This window comes from Entelurus aequoreus, linkage group LG01 (assembly GCF_033978785.1).
Source record: "Entelurus aequoreus isolate RoL-2023_Sb linkage group LG01, RoL_Eaeq_v1.1, whole genome shotgun sequence".
NCBI classification, from domain to species: Eukaryota; Metazoa; Chordata; class Actinopteri; order Syngnathiformes; family Syngnathidae; genus Entelurus; species Entelurus aequoreus.
This window is the reverse complement of record NC_084731.1, coordinates 11,544,645-11,563,382: the sequence shown is the minus strand read 5'-3', so window position 1 is coordinate 11,563,382 and position 18,738 is coordinate 11,544,645. Positions and strand designations below refer to the sequence as shown.

The 18,738-nt window shown below is 37.2% G+C and overlaps 1 protein-coding gene across 1 annotated transcript in view; it reads left to right on the top strand.

The window, feature by feature from the left end:
- Window positions 1–18,738, top strand: part of zeb2b (zinc finger E-box binding homeobox 2b) — a 234,907-nt gene that overhangs the window by 195,175 nt on the left and 20,994 nt on the right. The window contains exons 3-4 of the mRNA XM_062064394.1: window positions 2,559–2,810; window positions 8,084–8,205. Coding sequence (XP_061920378.1) covers window positions 2,559–2,810; window positions 8,084–8,205 — 374 coding nt within the window. The remainder of the gene's footprint in view (window positions 1–2,558; window positions 2,811–8,083; window positions 8,206–18,738) is intronic.

The following is an 18,738-nucleotide window of genomic DNA, read 5'->3' as shown; positions in this document are numbered from 1 at the left end:
CGCTCTGTGTGAAAGAAGCTTTTTTGATTTAGTTCACAGCCCTAATTTACGGGACAACTATTTTTAGAGAGACGGCATGTGTGTGTGTGTGTGTGTGTGTGTGTGTGTGTGTGTGTGTGTGTGTGTGTGTGTGCGCATAAGGCCTTGAGGCATGTGGCCTCTCTTGTGTTTTCACATGGTAGGAAACATTTATATTTATGTTTACAGTTGGCTGCGTATGAGGAGGAATCAGGGCGATCGTAGGTGAAGCCGCTCCCGAGCGCGTGCTATGTAGAGCATCTCAAACGTGACAGCGACGCCGCGAAAAGGTGCAGCTCGCCGGCACGTGAGGCATGCGAGCGGGCCTGAAAAAATTAAGCGGCTATTTTGGCCTCCGCCGCAGCTGTCTCGCCGCGCTTCGGCCGCACGGCAAAAACTGGAATCTAAGTAAGATGAAATATGTCAAATAAGGGTGATGTTTGCTTATTTTCTGTCTGATTAGATCATTCTTCTCACTAAGCAGATTTGATGTTAGAGTGTTTTACTTCTTTTAAGTGTTTTGGTCCTAAATGATCTCAGTAAGATATTACAGCTTGTTGCTGAGATTTGATGAGCTATATTGAGTAAAACATGCTTCAAACTAGAATATCAACTGTTGCAAAGCTGTGTCATCAACACTCACAAGTATAATACTACCTTTTTTTAAGTAATAATTTCTTATTTTAAGCATGAAAAAAAAATAAATCATGATTTTGACACAATTGTGTCTCATAATTAAAACAGATAACAGCCAAATGGACTTTGCTGTTTTATTTCCAATGAAACAATAGAAAACACGTACTCATATAGTAGTACAGTTGGCACAGTACAGTAAACTGACAGTTAATATTTAAACATTTGACATTTCAAACAGTTTTGAACAGAAATAGTTCATGCACATTCAAGTAAAGTCCTCAAAATGACAATTGAAAAAATGTTGGCCGGGGACCGGGCTGTATATATGCGCACTAATTGACTGAAAGAGCAGGCACTTGACGCGATGATGTCATGTTATCCATGGAAAAATGCATTTTTAGACCATATGATTTGCCTGAGCGGCTTGGAAACTTTTTGCCTTTCCATTAAGAACAATAAATTAGTTTTAAGTACCGTATTTTTCGGACTATAAGTCGCATTTTTTTTCATAGTTTGGCCGGGGGTGCGACTTATACTCAGGAGCGACTTATGTGTGAAATTATGAACACATTAAAATATCAAATAATATTATTGATCTCATTCACGTAAGAGACTAGACGTATAAGATTTCATGGGATTTAGCGATTAGGAGTGACAGATTGTTTGGTAAACGTATAGCATGTTCTATATGTTATAGTTATTTGAATGACTCTTACCATAATATGTTACGTTAACATACCAGGCACCTTCTCAGTTGGTTATTTATGCCTCATATAACGTACACTCATTCAGCCTGTTGTTCACTATTCTTTATTTATTTTAAATTGCTTTTCAAATGTCTATTCTTGGTGTTGGCTTTGCGACTTATACTCCAGTGCGACTTATATATGTTTGTATGCATTTTCGGCTGGTGCGACTTATTCTCCGGAGCGGCTTATACTCCGAAAAATATGGTCATTTAAGAATATTTTTCAACATATTGAGCAAAAAGGTCTCTTTTTTTTTTCTACCAAAAAAAGTACACTTGTTATAAGTGAGAATATACCTATTTTAAGGTATTTTCGGGTTCATTGAGGATAGCTAATTTTACTTGTTTTGGAAAGTCTTGACAAGCCACATTTTCTTGTTTTATTGGCAGATAATTTTGCTTAGTCCAAATAAAATACCCCTAATTTTTGTATTTTTTTCATGTTTTTTAACACTGACTTTTTGCAGTATATATATATATATATATATTCCTTGCGCACTAATTGACTGAAAGAGCACGCACTTGGCATGATGATGTCATGTTATCAATGGAAAAATGCATTTTTAGACAATATGATTAGCCTGAGCGGCTAGGAGACCCCGAGAGTAACAAGCGCTTTCCTTGTTGCCTTTCCATTAAGAACAATAAACTAGTTTTTAGTATAAGTTTGTTGGTTTCAAGAAATGTAATGCCGAGTGCATATCATTATGTCAAGATAATGGCACTAGCATTTACTTCATTTAAGAATATTTTTCAACAAATTGAGCAAAAAGGTCTCATATTTGTTTTTTGTACCAAGAAAAGTGCACTTGTTATTAGTGAGAATATACTTATTTTAAGCTATTTTGGGGTTCATTGAGGTTAGCTAATTTTACTGGTTTTGGAAAGTCTTGACAAGCCAAATTTTCTTGTTCTACTGGCAGATAATTTTGCTTAGTTCAAGTAAAATACCCCTCATTTTTGTATTTTCTTTTCTTGTTTTTGAACACTGACTTTTTGCAGTGCGCATGTTCATGTGCGAGCCACGCCCGGGGGGGGGGGGGGTTTCGTCGCTTCCGTGAAAAAGAAAATATGTAGAAATGATTCCAGAAAATGTTGATTGAGCAGCAATGAAAGTGGACCCGCCCACTCATCACATCCTTCTCTGTTTCCGCAGCTCTCAACTACGAGAATGTGGTGGAAACCGGCTCAGAGACGGAGGAGGAGGACAAACTGCAGGTGTCGGAGGAGGACCCGCTGATCAATGGCGCCGGTAGCCCGGCCAGCCTGGTCAACGCCGAGTCGTCGCCACGCGCCGAGAGCCACAGGCTGCCTGCCAAGGAGGAGGAGGACGACGAGATGCGGGACAGCGGCGTGGAGCACATCTGGCCTGACAGTGACATGTTGAGCGCCTCGGTGGATGGTACCGGTGAGTGTCAGGAGATGATGTCATGTCATCGGGTAATACTACGGGAGTAGGGTGTTGAGTGGGCGGGTGGGGGGCTACAGAGGCCACTAGTGTTGTCCCGATACCAATATATTGGTACTTTTTGATACTTCTTTAAATAAAGGGGACCACAAAAAAATTGCATTATTGGCTTTATTTTAACAAAAAATCTTAAGGTACATTAAATATATGTTTATTATTGCAATTTAGTCCTTAACCCTGTAAAACCCAAATATAGAAAAAACCTACAAAAATAAAATGTGACCTTTCAGATGTTGTTGTAGAAGGCATTTGATGCAGACATTTAAGAGTTTGAAAAAAAATGTTGTAATATTGCAACATTGGGCAGAATTTCTGTATTTGTACTCACGTTGTCTGAACAACTAAGGGTTCATTCGCAGGGTTGATTGCTTACTTAGTCCCATAACGGTATATACCATTAATAATAATCACACATTAGTTATATTTTTATGAAGTCATTTATTACAAATATAAAAGATATGAAACAAGATAAAACTCTTAAAAAACGCTTTTTCCCCTCTCTTTTGTAATTGCAACAATTATATAACAAGCTCTAAATGAAATTTGATGCATCTGTTCCACAATAACTACATATGTACATGCTCTAGACATTGTAATAACAACCAAAAAAATATATGAAAGACATTTTAATTACTTGAATCTGAATCTGATGAATCCAGTCCAATGAAACAAATTGATTTTGTTCGAAGGGAACCTTGAGAGGTTGTGTGAGTTCATGGCCAGAAGGCGTGACTTATAAACAAATGTACGATCCAATAGCCTTGTGAGACTGAACAATAGGACCCAATGACTATGTAAATGTGGTAAAAACCTAAAAAAAAAATATATTTGACCTTTCAGATGTTGTTGTAGGAGGCATTTAATGCAGAAATTGAAGAGTTAAAAAATAAAATGTTTATGTATGTTTTTAGAGAAATGTTGTTATATTACAACATTGGGAGCAGAATGTCTGTATTTGTACTCACGTTGTCTGAACAACTAAGGGTTCATTCGCAGGGTTGATTGCTTACTTAGCCCCATAACGGTATATACCATTAATAATAATCACACATTAGTTATATTTTTATGAAGTCATTTATTACAAATATAAAATATATGAAACAAGATAAAACTCTTAAAAAACGCTTTTTCCCCTCTCTTTTGTAATTGCAATAATTATATAACAAGCTCTAAATGAAATTTGATGCATCTGTTCCACAATAACTACATATGTACATGCTCTAGACATTGTAATAACAACCAAAAAAATATATGAAAGACATTTTAATTACTTGAATCTGAATCTGATGAATCCAGTCCAATGAAACAAATAGATTTTGTTCGAAGGAAACCTTGAGAGGTTGTGTGAGTTCATGGCCAGAAGGCGTGACTTATAAACAAATGTACGATCCAATAGCCTTGTGAGACTGAACAATAGGACCCAATGACGATGTTAATGTGGTAAAAACCTAAAAAAAAAATTATTTGACCTTTCAGATGTTGTTGTAGGAGGCATTTAATGCAGAAATTGAAGAGTTAAAAAAAAATAAAAATGTTTATGTATGGTTTTAGAGAAATGTTGTAATATTGCAACATTGGGCTTTGATGGGAGCAGAATTTCTGTATTTGTAATCATTAATAATAATCACACGTTAGTTATATTTTTATGAAGTATAAAAAATATGAAACAAGATAAAACTCTTAAAAAACGCTTTTTCCCCCTCTTTTATAATTGCAACAATTATATAACAAGCTCTAAATGAAATTTGATGCATCTGTTCCACAATAACTACATATGTACATGCTCTAGACATTGTAATAACAACCCAAAAAAAATATAAAAGACATTTTAATGACTTGAATCTGATGAATCCTGTCCAATGAAACAAATTGATTTTGTTCGAAGGAAACCTTGAGAGGTTGTGTGAGTTCATGGGCAGAAGGCGTGACTTCTAAACAAAAGTATGATCCAATAGCCTTGTGAGACTGAACAATAGGACCCAATGACTATGTAAATGTGGTAACAAAATAAAAACAGATTGTTTTTTAGGATGGTTAAAGGTAACGTTGTAATTTTACAACATGGGGTGTTACAGGGTTAAATAAAATAGTGAACATACTAGACAACTTGTCTTTTAGTAGTAAGTAAACAAACAAAGACTCCTTATTAGTCTGCTGACGTATGCAGTAACATATTGTGTCATTTGTCATTCTAGAATAGAATAGAACATATCTTTACTGTCATTGTACATTGTACAATGAAATTGTAAGCAAAACTAATTTAGTGCAAATTCATAATAACACATAAGAACATAGATGAATAGATAAAAATGCATCAAAATAGCAAGCACACAGCTCACATGCACAGTCATTATTGTCTTGTGTTCAGCGGGTAAAAAGTGTTCTTAAATCTGTTTGTCCGGCATTGTATTGTCCTGTATCTCCTGCCCGATGGATTACCCCTATTATTTTGTCAACATTTTAAAGGGACAAACTGTAAAAAAAATATTATTAATCTACTTGTTCATTTAATGTTAATATCTGCTTATTTTCTTTTTTAACATGTTCTATCTACACTTCTGTTAAAATGTAATAATCACTTATTCTTCTCTTCTTTGATACTTTACATTAGTTTTGGATGATACCACACATTTAGGTATCGATCCAATACCAAGTAGTTACAGGATCATGCATTGGTCATATCAAAGTCCTCATGTGTCCAGGGACATATTTCCTGACTTTGTAAACAAAATATAATTTTTTTTAAATGAAATTAGATGTTTTGATGCTGAAAAATATTGATCTAATCACAGTACTATCAACTAGATACGCTCCTGTACTTGGTATCATTACAGTGGATGTCAGGTGTAGATCCACCAGTGGCATTTTTTTACATTTACATTACATATTTACTGAGTTTATAAACATAATATATATATATTTTTTTTTACACGAAAGAAGATTTTGTGATGCTAAAAAATATCGATGTAATCATAGTACTATCAACTAGATACGCTCCTGTACTTGGTATCATTAATAATAATAATAATAATACCTGGGATTTATATAGCGCTTTTCTAAGTACCCAAAGTCGCTTTACATGTTAAAAACCCATCATTCATTCACACCTGGTGGTGGTAAGCTACTTTCGTAGCCACAGCTGCCCTCGGGTAGACTGACGGAAGCGTGGCTGCCAATTTGCGCCTACGGCCCCTCCGACCACCACCTATCATTCATTCATCATTCATTCACCGGTGTGAGCGGCACCGGGGGCAAGGGTGAAGTGTCCTGCCCAAGGACACAACGGCATGGTCAGAGGCGGGGAGCGAACCTGCAACCCTCAGGTTTCTGACACGGGCACTCTACCCACTACGCCATGCCGCCCCCAATTACAGTGGATATCAGGTGTAAATCCACCAGTGGCATTTTTTTACATTTACATTACATATTTACTGAGTTTATAAACATAATATATTTTTTTTTTTTTTACACGAAAGAAGATTTTGTGATGCTAAAAAATATCGATGTAATCATAGTAGTATCAACTAGATACACTCCTGTACTTGGTATCATTACAGTGGATGTTAGGTGTAGATCCATCAATGGCGTTTGTTTATATTGTAGCGTCCCGGAGAAGTTGGTGCTGCAGGGAATTCTGGGAATTTGTTGTGTAGTGTTTATGTTGTGTTGCGGTGCAAATATTCTCCCAAAATGTGCTTGTCGTTGTTGTTTAGTGTGGTTTCACCATATGGCACATGTTTATGACAGTGTTGTTTAGTATGGTTTCACTATATGGCACATGTTTATGACAGTGTTGTTTAGTATGGTTTCACTATATGGCACATGTTTATGACAGTGTTGTTTAGTATGGTTTCACTATATGACACATGCTTATGACAGTGTTGTTTAGTATGGTTTCACTCTATGACACATGCTTATGACAGTGTTGTTTAGTATGGTTTCACTCTATGACACATGCTTATGACGGTGTTGTTTAGTATGGTTTCACTGTATGGCACATGTTTATGACAGTGTTGTTTAGTATGGTTTCACTATATGGCACATGTTTATGACAGTGTTGTTTAGTGTGGTTTCACTATATGGCACATGTTTATGACAGTGTTGTTTAGTGTGGTTTCACTATTTGGCACATGTTTATGACAGTGTTGGCATTGTTTCTACGGCCACCCTGTCATGATCCGTGGTCCGGATCATGTTTTGTTTAGTTATGTTCTGTTAGTTTTGGACTCCCTGAGTTCCTGTTTTCTGCACTTCTGGGTTTGTTTTGGTTACCATGGGTACTAATTGGTTCCACCTGCCTCTGATTAGTGTTGGGCACTAATCAGAGAGCTATTTATTCACGTTGCTCGCCACACTCGGTCTGGCTTCCTAGTTTGCAACAGGTAACGACAGTTAGTTCTTTGATCCCTCTTGATATACTAGCTTCCACGCTAGGCGCTATAACTTGATTCCTGTTTTAGATGCTAGCTTCCACGCTAGGTTCTACTTTGCTTTGCCATCCGTGCTATCGACACGCTGAAGAATAAAATCATTTCCTACCTTTCACGCTGTGTCCGGAATCCGTCTGCATCTTGGGAGAACAAATCCCCGCATCACAATGCGAACCGATCGTTACACACACCCTTAGTGTGACACTTATGGCTGTTGACTAATTATGCCCTTCATTCCCTTGTGTGGTGTGTTGAACGTTAAATTGATCGTCTTAATTGGTAATGATCGGAAATTGTGTAATCTTGTCTTGTCTTTGACAACTTTTGGCACACCCAGTGTGTAGAGAAGCATGTGGTTAGTATGACCATCATTTAGCTGCTAGCTAGCTAGCCATGTCTTAAAGCACCTCCTCCTGAGGGTGTTTCAGTGTTATAACTTCACCTTTATCTTTAAATTTTAAGCCACAATTCGTCCGTTCTCCCTTTTCTGTGTACACACTATGTCTGCTTGTAAGTACTCTGTGTACGTGCGCTGCCAAACATGCTCCTCTGCATGACACGGCGTGACGACGACCGGTACTTTTTTAGAGGCGGTATAGTACCAAATATGATTCGTATTAGTATCGCGGTACCATACTAACACCGGTATACCGTACAACCGTAGAAGGCACACCTCACAAATGGCTCTTTGCTTATTTTAGTTAATGAAAATGTGAGTTTCGGGTTCATTTCAACCATTCGAGGCTCAAGTAGACTCTGATGTGCCAGATGTGCGGCGTTCAGGTGAGCTTTCAGTCACAGAACTTCCCTTATCTGACTGCCACGTCCTTTATGTGCACATGCTGCTGCTGCTCGCCGTGTCGTCTTATACTGTAAACCCCCCCGCCCCCCCATCTGGTGCCAGAGTAAACTTAAACAAATGCGACCGAGCGTAGAACAAACAATGCTCGAGCCAGGTCTGTCGGTGGGTGAGGCCGCAGTGGCCCCTCCCCTCGCCGGCAGGCCTGGTAAATAATCATTTTGGTATGTGTCTTTCACACGGTAGAGCCAAGCGTTTATTTGCAGCGAAGCAAAATAAATATTGCATCATAATATTGGAGGGAATGACGACATCCAAGCCGGAGACTGATGTGCACTGCAAAAAGTCAGTGTTCAAAAACAAGAAAAAGAAATACAAAAATGAGGGATATTTTATTTGAAGTAAGCAAAATTATCTGCCAATAGAACAAGAAAATTTGGCTTGTCAAGAATTTCCAAAACAAGTGAAATTAGCTAACCTCAGTGAACCCCAAAATAGCTTAAAATAAGTATATTCTCACTAATAACAAGTGCACTTTTCTTGCTAGAGAAAAAAAATTAGACCTTTTTGCTCAATATGTTGAAAAATATTCTTAAATGAAGTAAATGCTAGTGCCATTATCTTGACATAATGATATGCGCTCGGCATTACATTTCTTGAAACCAGCAAACTTATACTAAAAACTAATTTATTGTTCTTAATGGAAAGGCAACAAGGCAAGCGCTTGTTACTCTCGGGGTCTCCTAGCCGCTCAGGCAAATCATATTGTCTAAAAATGCATTTTTCCATGGATAACATGACATCATCGCGTCAAGTGCGTGCTCTTTCAGTCCATTAGTGCGCATATATACAGCCCGGCCCCCCGGCCAAACATTTTTTAATTGTCATTTTGAGGAATTTACCTGAATGTGCATGAACTATTTCTGCTCAAAATTGTTAGAAATGTCAAATGTTTAAATATTAACTGTCAGTTTACTGTACTGTGCCAACTGTACTACTATATGAGTACGTGTTTTCTATTGTTTCATTGGAAATAAAACAGCAAAGTCCATTTGGCTGTCATCTGTTTTAATTATGAGACACAATTGTGTCAAAGTCATGATTTTTTTTAATTTCATGCTTGAAATAAGAAATTATGACTTTAAAAAAGTAGTTTCATACTTGTGAGTAGGGATGTCCGATAATGGCTTTTTGCCGATATCCGATATTCCGATATTGTCCAACTCTTTAATTACTGATACCGATATCAACCGATACCGATATCAACCGATATATACAGTCGTGGAATTAACACATTATTATGCATAATTTGGACAACCAGGTATGGTGAAGATAAAGTACTTTTTAAAAAAATGAATCAAATAAAATAAGATAAATAAATTAAAAACATTTTCTTGAATAAAAAAGAAAGTACAACAATATAAAAACAGTTACATAGAAACTAGTAATGAATGAACATTTGTAAAATTAACTGTTAAAGGTTAGTATTATTAGTGGACCAGCAGCACGCACAATCATGTGTGCTTACGGACTGTATCCCTTGCAGACTGTATTGATATATATTGATATATAATGTAGGAAGCAGAATATTAATAACAGAAAGAAACAACCCTTTTGTATGAATGAGTGTAAATGGGGGAGGGAGGTTTTTTGGGTTGGTGCACTAATTGTAAGTGTATCTTGTGTTTTTTATGTTGATTTAATAAAAAAAATAAAAAATAAAAAAAACGATACCGATAATAACAAGAAAATGTTTTTAATTTGTTTATCTTATTTTAGTAATTTTTTTAAAAAGTACCTTATCTTCACCATACCTGGTTGTCCAAATTAGGCATAGTAATGTGTTAATTCCACGACTGCATATATCGGTTGATATCGGTATCGGTTGATATCGGTGTCGGTAATTAAAGAGTTGGACAATATCGGAATATCGGATATCGGCAAAAAGCCATTATCGGACATCCCTAATAATAATTTAAAAGAATATTTAGAAAATGCACCACCGCTCTCATGTACCCTCAATTGCAGCGTCCTTGCGGCAACTATGCATATGTAAAGTTCCCAACATTCAATATAGTCGGGATTTGACTTATTTTAATCACTTATACTCGTTTGACGAGGTTTAGTAGATCAGCTTTGCATGTACTATCACGTTTGCATGTGTTTTAGTACACGCTAGTGTTGTAACGATACCAATATTAATACCAAAACACTCTAACATCAAATCTGCGTAGTGAGAAGAATGATCTTATCAGACAGAAAATAAGCAAATATCACCCTTATTTGAGATATTTCATCTTACTTAAATTGCAGTTTTTGCAGTGTAGACCAGTGGTTCTCAAATGGGGGTACGCGTACCCCTGGGGGTACTTGAAGGTATGCCAAGGGGTATGTGAGATTTTTAAAAAATATTCTAAAAATAGCAACAATTCAAAAATCCTTTATACATATATTTATTGAATAATACTTCAACAACATATGAATGTAAGTTCTTAAACTGGACATCAAATCCAGTAGGATATTCCATGCATTACAATGCAACAATGCAACAATGCAACAATGCAATATTCCGTGTTGACAGCTACATTTTTTTTGTGGACATGTTCCATAAATATTGATGTTAAAGATGTATTTTTTCGTGAAGAAATGTTTAGAATGAAGTTCATGAATCTCTACTACAATCCCCAAAGAGGGCACTTTAAGTTGATGATTACTTCCATGTGTAGAAATCTTCATTTATAATTCACTATAATCACTTGTTTATTTTTCAACAAGTTTTTAGTTATTTTTATATATTTTTTTCCAAATAGTTCAAGAAAGACCACAACAAATGAGCAATATTTCGCACTGTTATACAATTTAATAAATCAGAAACTGATGACATAGTGCTGTATTTTACCTCTTTATCTCTTTTTTTTTCAACCAAAAATGCTTTGCTCTGATTAGGGGGTACTTCAATCAATCAATCAATCAATGTTTATTTATATAGCCCTAAATCACAAGTGTCTCAAAGGGCTGCACAAGCCACAACGACATCCTCGGTACAGAGGGTACATCACTGAAAAAAGGTTGAGAACCGCTGGTGTAGACGGTCAAAATAAATAGTGTGATGAATCTGAGTATACACACGAATAATGCGGTATTTTTTTGTGATTAAACACTCGTTATTTTTGGACAGCCTTGTAATTTTACTGCAATTCATCCATTGCGCGGAATGTGGTCTTTTGCAATGCATTTTCCGAGCGGTTAGTCCAAGTAGTGTTTGCCGTTGCGCATACAAACGTGCAGTTTATCCGGTAGTGACAGGCTGCAGGCGCAAACAAGTCAATACGGGGAGACGTTAAACAGAAAGTTGGCCCTCTCCATGGGAAATTGGAGTCCAAAAAAAAATGAATGACGGAACAGCTGAGCGACAAAGCATTAAGCACACTCTGCAGGAAGGAGTTGTCTTTACGCCGAAGCACTCCCATCCTAAAATGCCACATTAATAACACACAATTAGTAACGGGTCCACATTTATTTTGGAGAGGAACATGAACATGATGTTCCACGTGCTCTTTATCCAGTCTCTTTTTGAGAGATAAACTAATGGTTTTTAATGAATTGTGATTCATCAATATTAATTCCTGTGAACCTTCTGGTTAATCAGGTCAAATGTTTTAATGATTTAACCGCACTTCTTTTGTTACAACGTCGCGGTATACCCTTCCGCAGAGGTGCGGACCCTCCTCTGTTACACTGCCGTCGAAGCTGCAAAAGGGCTACCGTATTTCCTTGAATAGCCGCAGGGGCGTTAATTAATTTAAAACCTCCTGTCACACCTGCGTTTACCGGAAACCGGCGGGATGGCCGTGCATGCGGTAATTATTTTAAAACCTCTTCTCACTCCGGCGTTTACCAAAAGGAATCCATAAAATTTAGGCGTGCGCTTTGAGTGTGACGTAAGCATACCATCATGAAAAGCACATTTAATTAAAAAAAAACGTTATTATGGTCTTACCTGTACTTATAAATGGAGTCCATTTGCAGCTCCTTCTGACCAAAAGCATCAATAACTTGTTTATAGAAGTCTTCCTTATTTTCTTTCTTCAGTTTTAAAAGTCTCTGTCTCGATGGAGATATTCCTTTAATTATTACCTCCTGCTTCCATTGAAAGTCCAGTTTAGAAAACTGTTTTATTTTAGATACCGGTATGTAATCCTCCTTGTTAAAAGTTCAGGCAGAGGAAAAAAAAAAAATCTCTTGCTGCGTGTGTTCACTTCTTCTGCAGTACCGGAAGTCGCAAGAAGGATCACTAGCGCGGCAGCGCCCTCTACCACCAGGAGGCGGGAGTCATTTAATGACTTATACAGTATTTGACACACGCAGCTACGGTATATTAATAAAACATAGCTGCTTACTGTTCTCTTTAGCATACTGTACCGGTATTCAATAGCTTGGACCTTAAATCCTACTGAAAAGCTCTTTATCTTTTTTCTTTTGTGCGATTGTAAACTACTAAAAGCAGCTTCCTCCATTTTGAAAATGAGGACAGATGCGTCACTCGTGACGTAACGAATTTGACCCGGTGGAAGTTCTAGCCATATGCTAAATATTTTGCGAAACGAGTTTGACCCGGCGAAAATTATAGACATGCGATAATAAAATTAATATTTTGCGAAACGAATTTGATCCAGCTTCAATAATAAACCGGCGATAAGGCCAAGCATGCGTTAATTATTTTGAGAAACGAGTTTGACCCGGCAGTAATTCTAGACGTGCGAATACTATATTCCCTGCGCCAATTCAAGGAAATACGGTATGTCAGATTTAAAAAGGTGGGCAGGTTTATTGAGGCCGAGTCAAGGGGGCTTACGCCATCCCTCACCCCAGAGGACTGGCGATGGAATGCAATTAGGACTGCGATTGGTTCCTCGATTAAATCGATTAATGTGATTAGAAGAAAAAAAAGCTTCGATTTATATTCTGTTGCTTGGATTAATCGTCAAATGAGTGTGAATGATAGAAATAAATAAAATCCAGACCATGTTGAATGACAGACTTTTAATATGACCAATGTATGATCCTGTAACTTATTGGTATCAGATTGATACCTAAATGTGTGGTATCATCCAAAACTAGGAATGTCCGATAATATCGGCCGATAAATGCGTTAAAATGTAATATCGGAAATTATCGGTATCGTTTTTTTTATTATCTGTATCGTTTTTTTGTTGTTGTTGTTGTTTTTTTTAATTATTAAATCAACATAAAAAACACAAGATACACTTACAATTAGTAAGGCCGATAAATGCGTTAAAATGTAATATCGGAAATTATCGCTATCGTTTTTTTTATTATCTGTATCGTTTTTTTTTTTTTTTTTTTTTTTTTTTTTTATTAAATCAACATAAAAAACACAAGATACACTTACAATTAGTAAGGCCGATAAATGCGTTAAAATGTAATATCGGAAATTATCGGTATCGGTTTTTTTATTATCTGTATCGTTTTTTTTTTTTATTTATTTTTTTTATTAAATCAACATAAAAAACACAAGATACACTTACAATTAGTAAGGCCGATAAATGCGTTAAAATGTAATATCGGAAATTATCTGTATTGTTTTTTTTATTATCTGTATCTTTTTTTTATTATTTTTTTTAAATTTTTTTTATTAAATCAACATAAAAAACACAAGATACACTTACAATTAGTGCACCAACCCAAAAAACCTCCCTCCCCCATTTATTTCTGTTATCAATATTCTGGTTCCTACATTATATATCAATATATATCAATACAGTCTGCAAGGGATACAGTCCGTAAGCACACATGATTGTGCGTGCTGCTGCTCCACTAATAGTACTAACCTTTAACAGTTCATTTTACTCATTTTCATTCATTACTAGTTTCTATGTAACTGTTTTTATATTTTTATATGCGCACTGATTGACGGAAGGAGCATGCACTTGGCGTGATGATATCATGTTATCCATGGAAAAATGAAACAATACTAAATACGTACTCATATAGTAGTACAGTTGTTATTAGTGAGAATATACTTATTTTAAGGTATTTTGGGGTTCATTGAAGTTAGCTATTTTTCCTTTTTTTTTGGAAAATCTTGACAAGCCAAATTTTCTTGTTCTATTGGCAGATAATTTGACTTAGTTCACATAAAATACCCCTCATTTTTGTATTTTTTTTTCCTTGTTTTTGAACACTGACTTTTTGCAGTGCGGCTAATCGAACAAACGAATCAATATATTACTCAATTACTAAAACAATAATAGCTGCCTCCTTAAATGCAATGTTGACGCCATTCAAAACCCGTTAACGTCTAACGTGTTCTATCCCTACATATCATGTCGAAGACCCCCCCCCCCCCCCCCCCCCTCGCAAACTTGACTCGCTCTTTTGTTGAGCGGGCGCTGATTGCCGGGGTGCCAGTCACGGATGCTTGAAAGATAAATACTTTTAATTAGGGGGCAGGGGCAGAACCATTAAAGGAAGCCAGACTGCTGCAAAAAAAGTCATTAACAATCTTAAATTAAATTTTTATTTTTATGATAGCCATTTACATGTATAATAAGAGTCAATGATTCTTGGAAGGGGGAATGACGGGAACGGAGTGCCGCGAGTAGTCATGTAAGACAGCCCCCCCCCTTTTTAAATGAGCCGGGCTTTGCCATTCATTTCTGCTAATGAACTAGCTTGCGCATGAGGCCCGGGAACCCAGGAACCATCAGCGTTACATTTTCACACTGGGGGTGCTTTCCATTTATTAGGGGAGGGGGAAGCCTCAATAACACTTCACATCCTTCAGGGACGGCGGCAACAGGACAGTCGGATAAATAAATCAAGATAAAGGATAAACAAGCTGTCGTTGCATACGGTAATTGTTTATTTGATCAAGACCCGCGGTGCCATAATGTCTGTAAATCAGCCGTGTTGCAATCCCCACATAATCTGCTTCTGCCGTGATAAAGTGTCTGACATATTTGGGAGAGCAAGTCAAGTTCATTAGAGCCTCTTTCCCAATCTTTGCGGCTGTTGTGTTTCCCAGCCCGCTCTTACTTTGGCGGTGCCTGAGTGTCTGCGCAGATACCTCGGCATAACTCAGTCCTGAGATAAGCGAGCGCTGCCTATCAGGACTTTCGTAGTCGCGTGAACGTGGCCTCCTCTGTGAATTTGGGTTAAAAATACATTTCTTAAAAGTCAAGAGAGAAAAAAAAAAAGACTTCTGCGGTGCTTTTGAATGTTGTTTTTTTTTTTCAAAATGGGACTTCAAGCAAGACAGGAAGCTCCTGGGATTCCGGCAGACAATCGGAGCCTTACGTTTGGCATTGTCCTTGACATTCTTCCATCCCACAATGCGGCTGGACGTGGCCTTCTGGAAAGAAATGACATCATCACCGCTGACAGACATTGTGCACATAAATCACCTGCAGTTCTGTAATAGTGCGGTACCAGACCAGATACGCACTGTGGCGCTGGTAGAAGTTTCCAGTGTTCTTGGGGAGACGGTCCAGATTTGACTGCGCGATGATGCATCACAATGGCTACACTAAGCCAGGGTAAATCCCACCTAACTAGAGATGTCCGATATATGCGTCAAAATGTAATATTGGAAATTATCGGTATCGTTTTTTTTATTATCGGTATCTTTTTTTTTTTTTTTTTAATTAAATCAACATAAAAAACACAAGATACACTTACAATTAGTGCACCAACCCAAAAAACCTCCCTCCCCCATTTACACTCATTCACACAAAAGGGTTGTTTCCTTCTGTTATTAATATTCTGGTTCCTACATTATATATCAATATATATCAATACAGTCTGCAAGGGATACAGTCCGTAAGCACACATGATTGTGCGTGCTGCTGGTCCACTAATAGTACTAACCTTTAACAGTTAATTTTACAAATTTTCATTAATTACTAGTTTCTATGTAACTGTTTTTATATTGTTGTACTTTCTTTTTTATTCAAGAAAATGTTTTTAATTTAGTTATCTTATTTTATTATTTTTTTTAAAAAGTACCTTATCTTCACCATACCTGGTTGTCCAAATTAGACATAATAATGTGTTAATTCCACGACTGCATATATCAGTTGATATCGGTATCGGTTGATATCGGTATCGGTAATTAAAGAGTTGGACAATATGGGAATATCGGATATCGGCAAAAAGCCATTATCGGACATCCCTATCCAAAACTAATGTAAAGTATTAAAGAAGAGAAGAATAAGTGATTACTTCATTTTAACAGAAGTGTAGATAGAACATGTTAAAAGAGAAAGTAAACAGTAAATGAACAAGTAGATTAATAATCAATTTTCTACCACTTGTCCTTAATAATGTGTACAAAATAATAGGTGTATAAATGACACAATATGTTACTGCATATGTCAGCGGACTAATTAGGAGTCTTTGTTTGTTTACTTACTACTAAAAGACAAGTTGTCTAGTATGTTCACTATTTTATTTAAGGACTAAATTACAATAATAAACATATGTTTCATGTACCCAAAGATATTTTCTTAAAATAAAGCCAAAAATGCAATTTTTTTGTGGTCCCCTTTATTTAGAAAAGTACCGAAAAGTATCAAAAACATTTTAGCACCGGTACCAAAATATTGTTACCGTTACAACACTAGTGTGTACTAAAACACATGCAAACTTGATAGTACACGCAAAGCTGATCTTTTTAATTTATTTATCTTATTTTACTAAATTTTTTTAAAAAGTACCTTATCTTCACCATACCTGGTTGTCCAAATTAGGCATAATAATGTGTTAATTCCACGACTGCATATATCGGTTGATATCGGTATCGGTTGATATCGGTATCGGTAATTAAAGAGTTGGACAATACCGGAATATCAGATATCGGCAAAAAGCCATTATCGGACATCCCTACACCTAACCTTATCCGTGTCCACACACACAACAATGCCACGGTTTAAGACCCTCCCCCTCCGTCCGCAGGCGCAACACGACCTAGTACGCATGCGCGGAAAATGCGCACGTCATAGTCCCCTCCAGTGTTGCTTTGTGTGCAAGTTCTTAAAGGCCTACTGAAATTAATGTTTTTTATTTAAACGGGAATAGCAGATCCATTCTATGTGTCATACTTGATCATTTTGCGATATTGCCATATTTTTGCTGAAAGGATTTAGTAGAGAAAATCGATGATAAGTTCGCAACTTTTGCTCGCTGGACAAAAAATCCTTGCCTGTACCGGAGTAGCGTGACGTCACAGGAGCTAGTATTCCTCACAATTCCCCGTTGTTTACAATGGAGCGAGAGAGATTCGGACCGAGAAAGTGACGATTACCCCATTAATTTGAGCGAGGATGAAAGATTCGTGGATGAGGAACGTTAGAGTGACGGACTAGAATGCAGTGAAAGACATATCTTTTTTCGCTGTGGACCGTAACTTAGGTACAAGCTGGCTCATTGGATTCCACACCTCTTCCTTTTTCTATTGTGGATCACGGATTTGTATTTTTAAACCACCTCGGATACTATATCCTCTTGAAAATGAGAGTCGAGAACGCGAAATGGACATTCACAGTGATTTTATCTCCACGACAATACATCGACGAAGCTCTTTAGCGTGAGCTAACGTGATAGCATCTGTCTCAAATGCAGGTAGAAACAAAATAAACAAATCCCTGTCTGGAAGGATAGACAGGAAGATCAACAATACTATTTTGATTGATTGATTGAGACTTTTATTAGTAGGTTGCACAGTGAAGTACATATTCCGTACAATTGACCACTAATGGTAACACCCCAATAAGTTTTTCAACTTGTTTAAGTCGGGGTCCACTTAAATTGATTCATGATAACAGATATATACTATCATATATACTATCATCATAATACAGTCATCACACAAGATAATCACATTGAATTATTTACATTATTTACAATCAGGGTGTGTGGAGGGCGGGGGCGGGGGGGCTGTAGGGGGTATGGACATCAAGTAGTGGACATAGAGAGAGAGAGAGAGAGAGAGAGAGAGAGAGAGACGAGAGAGAGAGAGAGAGAGAGAGAGAGAGAGATCAGAAGGCATAAGAAAAAGTATCTACATTTGATTGTTTACATTTGATTATTAGCAATCCGGAGGAGGGTGTTAGTTTAGGGTTGTAGCTGCCTGGAGGTGAACTTTTATTGCGGTTTTGAAGGAGGATAGAGATGCCCTTCTTTTACACCTGTTGGGAAGCGCATTCCACATTTATGTGGCATAGAAAGAGAATGAGTTAAGACCTTTGTTAGTTCGGAATCTGGGTTTAACGTGGTTAGTGGAGCTCCCCCTGGTGTTGTGGTTATGGCGGTCATTTACGTTAAGGAAGTAGTTTGACATGTACTTCGGTATCAGGGAGGTGTAGTGGATTTTATAGACTTAGAGACTTCAGAGACCAAAGTTGCCTTTAACTCGTGTCCTCTACACCTTGCAGCAGAACACATTATCGCAAGAGAGCGTAGGAGTGACCAGGATGGATCTGGGCTGGAGTTCTAGAAGCTAACCTGCCTAGCTGTTATGAGATGTTTCGGAGTTACGATTTGAGGATCTTGGAGGGAGCCTCAGGGCTACCCAGGAGGAATGCATCTGGTAATCGAAAAGGGTTGACAACGAGACGTT